Source organism: Chlorocebus sabaeus, chromosome 24, assembly GCF_047675955.1.
Source record: "Chlorocebus sabaeus isolate Y175 chromosome 24, mChlSab1.0.hap1, whole genome shotgun sequence".
In the NCBI taxonomy this organism is placed as follows: domain Eukaryota; kingdom Metazoa; phylum Chordata; class Mammalia; order Primates; family Cercopithecidae; genus Chlorocebus; species Chlorocebus sabaeus.
Window position 1 is genome coordinate 32,285,743 of NC_132927.1, and position 6,490 is coordinate 32,292,232.

Genomic DNA, 6,490 nt, shown 5'->3' on the forward strand with positions numbered 1-6,490 from the left:
TCTGACATCCAGCTGCTGCTTTTCTTCTCTCCTTCTCTGCTGCCCTGCTCTGCTCTCCTGCTAGTGGAACTTGGGGTTTTTATGAGTACAGGGTGGTTTTGGAAAAGCAACATTCTGATGGGAAAACAGTTCTCATTTAGGGCTGAGGATCCAGGTTTGCCAGGGACCCCACCCTTTTCTACCTAGTATTTCCCTGCCTTATGCCCATATCAAAGGCTGCCTCATTGAGGGCCATAGCTAGGATTGCTTTGATCTCCTCCATGGACCTGCCACATGCCCATGTCTCATGCCCACACATCCCTCTGGCAGACTAGCTTGCCTGGGTTCTCGTGACAGTCACAGAGAAACAGTGGAGGAAATAGGAAAGCTCACACATTTTGAAGAGCTTTTTATGTGTCAGATTTGCTAGTGTCCCATTGGCCAAAGGAAGTCACAAGGCCCAGCCCAGAGTCAGAGTGGGTGGGGCCTGCACAGTTACAGGATGAAAAGCCTGAATTTCGGGAGGCCATTAATTAGGGCTGTTCATACACTAAATTTGCCAGAGGCCGCAAACATGAACATCCCACACTGACAACCAAAGCTTCCAATAATTAGGACCCACTATCTCAGAGGCATTTCTTTTGGGAGGAAATCTGTGTTCCATTGCTGCACATTTGGGAAATTACTAAGCTTTTACTGTGGATGATTGGACACCAGCTGGGAGAGGTAGGAGTCGGATCACTGGACCCTTCTTTCATGTGGGTTTGAGACTCTGGCTACTCTGAATTGCTAGAGCAATCTTGTTGAGCAATGAGGACTTGGTCATTGTCATTATCATGGTATTGGTCATGCATTTGCAGATAGATGGTAAAACTGATGTTTTTCCTCTTAGTAGGATTTAAATTTATAAGGGAAGGGCAAGGGGTACAAGGTTTTCCATATAATGGCTTTACTCCCTAAGGAGATGTGGTCAGTCTTGGAGAGACAATAATGTCCTCAATCACTATTCAAGAGCCACTAAAATGATGTAATGCAAACAGATTTTTTATCAAAGGCCACAGAAACTAATTTATATACTGTGCTTTTCTGACCCTCTTTATCTTCCTAACTACAGGACATAAATGATAAATGTTACTAAAATATTACACAATTCCAGAGGGATCCCAGAACTTCTTCAACACTGCATTTGTATTATGTTGTAAAACTTCTCTTTAATTTGGCAGAAAGTGTGTTTTTTTTAAAATAGTTTCTGGAGTCTGTAAAGAAATGCCTTGTTTGAAGTGAGTTCCTTATCTCATTCAAACTGGGACCTGCCTGTTAGCTAGGCATGCCACATTAACTGCAGCTCACATGTAGTGCCAGTGGCAACCAGGCTGTTGCTTAACAAGGATGCATAATAACTAATTGCATTTTAGGCCATTGGTTTGTCACTGTGACAGTGCCAAGTAACGGTTTCACAAGTGAAGCAATGAGTCCAATTCTGTCTCACTTATGAGCCTGAAAATCATAAAACAGTCTGCTCCCCAGGAATATGATGTTCTCAAGGATTTTGGCGTGTACTGTAGCATGTCCCGTCCGCTGCCAGACTTGATTGAAATCTGTGTCTCTATTATGGATCCTTGATGTCAATCATCAATTGTCATAATCCTCAAAAGTACTTACTTAGTCTTTTCCCACGTTCTGCATCAATAGCCTGTAGAGACAAAGGCTTCAAACTAGGAAGGCAGTGTTTAACCTTCCTAATTAATGGCTTTGGATGAAAGAACATCTCCAAGGTGCTCAGAAGAAAGAGATTCTATGGGGATTTTATGCATTGCTCTTTTGAGATGCTTTGCATGCTGGTGTATAATTTGCAAGTACATAAGGAAGTGAATGCTCAGAATATAATATTCAGAGCCCATCTATTTATGTTTGTGTTTAATAAGTTCTTTGTAAATCTCAATTTAGCAGATGTCTTCTGACTCTAAATAAAGCTCTTCATGAGGGAGTCAGTGTGGCTGTATGACAAAAGTCACATTATCATCTGAGTACAAATATTTGCAAAATAGAACAAACTGGAAAATTGAGGGAAAAATACCCACTGGAATTTGTGACTCATTAAATTCTCATGTGCATGACATATTGGGAAAAACTGTGCAGTGCTTGGTTCAAAGGATGCTTTCCCTCTTCCTTTCTTGGCTTTTGGCACTAATAAAAACTTTATGGAATGTGTGTATCCTCTCATGCCCCACTTTTTGTATGAAAGCATATTCCTAGATGCCATTATAATGTGTGTACGTGTTGTATTTTTTGTTGCAAAGTCCAAAAGGTACATGAAATGGTCACTGGTCCATTGGCAGGCTTATTTCTAAGGGATCTACAATGACTTTGTGCCTGTAACAGCCTGGTCCTCACCCATGCTCAAGTCTTTGCCCCCAAGATGACATCTCTCCAGTCTCTATCTCCTTCCTCTCTTTTGAATTTGCTCGTTCTGACTTTTTGCCGCTAAATGTCATTCTATGACTGCATCCGTGGTGTTCAGGTTATCTTGGTTCTGGTTTTAGCCCAGATGTTGACATTCAGGTCTCTATCAGCTCCATCTTCTGTAATCTCTAAGCAGTCTTGTTTCACTTCTACATTGATCTGCGGTTTGAGGGGTCCTGGATTCTTTGCGAAGTGAATTTAAACAGAAAGGACACCAAGATGGCATTTACAAATCTCTCCAGAGCTTCAGCCTTACAAAATTAGTTATATTTCCCCAAAATAAAACTCCCTTGCTAATCTGCTAGGGTGCCTCCACCAAAGGAAGGATCCAAATAAATCTCAACCTGATTTATGTTTTTGGCCTCTGTTACTTCTAGAACTAAGAATTCCATAAGTTTATTACACACTGTGTAAAGTAACATTTTTACTTTCTCTAAGACATCATCCTTCAAGCCTTGATTCTGGAATGTGGGGGCTCTCGACCCCGATGACTTCATCTCGCTTTTCTTGATTTATAAGTATCCCAGCGTGGTGAACATAGTGAAATCCTACTCCTACAGAAAATACAAAAAGTAGCCGGACATAGTGGTGCGTACCTGTAGTCCCAGCTACTTGGGGGGCTGAGGTGGGAGGATCGGTGGAGCCTGGGAGGCTGAGTTTGCAGTGAGCCAAGATCATGCCACTGCACTCTAGCCTGGGTGACAGAGCAAGACCCTGTCTCAAAAAAAAGTGTATGTGAGTTTCCTTCAGACTTTGAGTTTCCAGATTGAGAATTTTATTTATTATCATTAGATGACAATGTTTCTATTCATGGGTGCAGACATAACTGAGAAGACAGATGCCTAGCCAGTAATTCCTTCTGCAGGCTATTCAGAAAAGAACTGCTCTGATTTGTAGTTTCTATCAGCAGGAAATACCCCTGTTTGAGGTTGTTCTCATCATTCACTATCTTCTTATAGTAAGCCTACCACGTCTTATGATCAAGTTTCCTATCCCATTAGGATTTTTTTCCCTTTGCCCTGAATGTTTCCACTTTCTGATATTGTATTTAAGTATCCGATGGAAGCGTTATTTTATTTTATTTTATTTTTAACTAAAACGTGTTTATTGAGATGGTTTCCCACTCATCTTGATTCAGAGTGCCGTTAGTGCTGCTTCCTTCTAAAGGAACATCCTTCTGTAAGCCTTGCTTTTCCTCCTGTAGGCTGACAGAGGACAGTGGAGCAGCCAACACACAAAACTACCGTTTGTGCATGGCTAAAGACCGTGCTGATTTTATAGCATCCTGGGCATTTCACACCCATGAAGTAGGAATTGGGGCTCTGCACCAGGAGTTTCTTATTGTGTTTCCTCTTCTTCTCTTCTGGGGAGGGATGAAGGAGATCCTTTGCGAGAGGCATGTTCTCATGTGGGTAGGTCGTCACCGCCGGAAAGCAGAAGCATTATTTTCTATACTGCCAATTGGTATCTCCCATTGGCATTCTGATAGGGGGATTCCCATCTATGAATCATCCAAGTAGAGATGGAAAGTAAGGTAGTTGGATACTAAGTTCTGGAGCTCAAAGGAGAGATCATAGGTAAAAATATAAAGTTGAGGTCATAAGCATTGGATGATACTGAAGCCATGAGAATGGATGAGGTCTCTCAAGGAGATAATGTTGAGGAATGAGAGGAGAATGTTGTTATGACTCAACTCACAATGATACCTCAATTCTACCAGGTTGATATTCTGCTCATTACCTGATTACAGTTATTTGTTTATGTCTTCACTCATACAGTACTGCATCTTATGGCACAAAATTTCTTAGCCTCTTTCAAAGATGTGAGTTTTAAGTGTTGTTAGTGGTTTCTTTTTTGGTAATTATAACTCATTGAAGATGTTGTTCAGAAAATCTTTTCCTTTTATCCCTGGGAGTCAGGGAAATGGTGCCTCCCCAAGAGTGACAGTCCTTCTCTCTCACTCTCTCAGTCTTGCCTTCTCTCCTACCACCACCTCCTTCCTCGCCTAGTTGAGATGTCCCAAAGAGAGTTGTATGAAAGTCACCAATACCTCAGGATTAGGAGAAGCATCTAGGCCCCAGTAGGCAAATATTTCTCAGGACCATGGTCAGCATAGCACACCTGTCCTGATTTCCACTCCACCCTCTGAGCTTTTTTCTTTTCCTTTTAAAACAGGGTCTTGCTATGTTGCCCAGGCTGGAGTACAGTGGCTATTCACAGGTGTGATCATAAGTACACTGTAGCTTCGAACTCCTGGGCTCAAGTGATTATCCTGCCTTAGCCCCTTCAGTAGCTGGGACTACTGTGCCTGGTTTCTCCTTAGGTTTTAGTCATTGCTATGTCTGTGAGTCTCCATCTTCAGCTCCTAGTCTCAGTCTTTGTTTCTGTCTTCTTATGGTCAATAAACAGTGTCTATGTAGATGAACTATGTTTCTCAAAGTTTTCTCTGCTACTCATTTCCCACTGTCACATCTTTCAGCTGCATCAAAAGTCCAGGGAAAGTTGGACAAGTTACCCCTCACACGCTAAAATGATGAATGAAATTGGGAAAACTCTATTTAAGGGCACAAATGTGACCTATGTGATAAGCTTATGATATGGCCATGAGAAGACAGTTTCTCTATGTCTCCCAGTAGAGTGTCAGTTTGTGTGAGAGAGAAATGGACAAATACTCTTGGAGAGGAGTGGCCATCGAGAGATTGCCAGGGAGCGGAAAAAAGTTTTTGGGACGTCATTTTCAAATACATGCAGTTATCAAGAAAGAACCATAAGTCAACCAAGCTCAAATGCAATATGAGAAATAACTCTACTGGGAGTTGAGAGTTGGGAGCTCCTTCCTCAAGAAGGAACATGTGAGATCTGCATGTTCCAGTCTAGCAGCTTCTGCAAACTGGAAGAGTTGTTCTTTGCCCCACTCAGTTAGGGATGGAGCTTGATGTCACGCTGAGATCCCTAAGAACATGCAGAACTTCCTGAGCATGAGCAGTGTGGTACCTTGGAGTACACACTCTGATAGCTTTGAAGCCAGTGGAGGATATCCAGCTGTTTTTAGGGTTGTACTGATGTGGGATGTGTTTAATCTTGGGTTGCATGTTTATGTTCATAACTGTGCAGACTGCTTGTGACTCCTAATTGTGTGCATGCCATCATGGGCGTGCCTCTGGAGGCATTCTCATAAGATTAGGGAAATGTCTTGATGACTCTAAGAGATTTGACAGGGTTTGTGGGTCAAAAGATTTGATTGTATGATGGATTCCTGCTCTATTCCTTTACCCTAAGTTAGAGTATATTCTGGTCTATTTCTAGGATGTTGCCAGTTTGTGTGTGTGTGTGTGCGTGCATGTGTGTGTGTATTTTTTATGATAAAATAAGAATGCTTACTTTCGATTTGGTAGAAAAATCCACCCAGCTCTCCAAATAAAGTAACTCCAAATCCACTTAGTAAAAACATATTATTATTAGAGCTTAACTGCAAGCTGGAGGGCAAGGGACAAAAAGAAATCTCTGGAGTCAGCAGGATTGCCCAGGAAGCTTGCATTCATTGCCAGTATCCACTCTCTCTGATTCCTGTAGCCCTGTGTCCTGGCGCTGTGTTCTTAGCTTCTGTCAGTTCCTTCCTGCTGTGCCCCTCCTCAGCTATGGATACTGAAGCCTTCATCCTGCAGGGTTAGAACTGTCTAGTGATTGAGCATAGCTTTACCTTCTATCAATGTGAATGTCCACTGTAGGTGACGCCTGGATTTAATCTGCAACCTGAAGGGATAATCCTTTGGTTATCTAAAGGACACCAGATACACAGAAAGCTGTAGCCTTTTTCCCCCCTCATCATCACCATGTGGACCCTGTCTACATGAGGAAATTTCTGTCCCAGTTTTGAGTTTGTCCACCATAGTGGTCTCAGCACTCCTCAAAGCCAAGCCAGCGCTTTTAAAACCACCAACATATTTAAAATAGTATGTTCTTACTCGTCAGTCTTGTATTGCTGTCGCTTTTATTAGTTGAGTATGCTACAGGCTAAACCATGGTCTCCTCTAAGGTTCCACGAACA

At 42.1% G+C, this 6,490-nt stretch overlaps 1 protein-coding gene across 1 annotated transcript; it reads right to left on the reverse strand.

Moving 5' to 3' along the window:
- Positions 1-3,523: 3,523 nt before the first annotated feature.
- LOC119618982 (small ribosomal subunit protein eS27-like) lies at positions 3,524-3,878 on the reverse strand. The gene has a single exon (XM_037983856.2). It carries the CDS (start codon positions 3,840-3,842, stop codon positions 3,588-3,590), a length of 255 nt encoding a protein of 84 aa, XP_037839784.1. The 5' UTR covers positions 3,843-3,878; the 3' UTR covers positions 3,524-3,587.
- Positions 3,879-6,490: the final 2,612 nt, after the last annotated feature.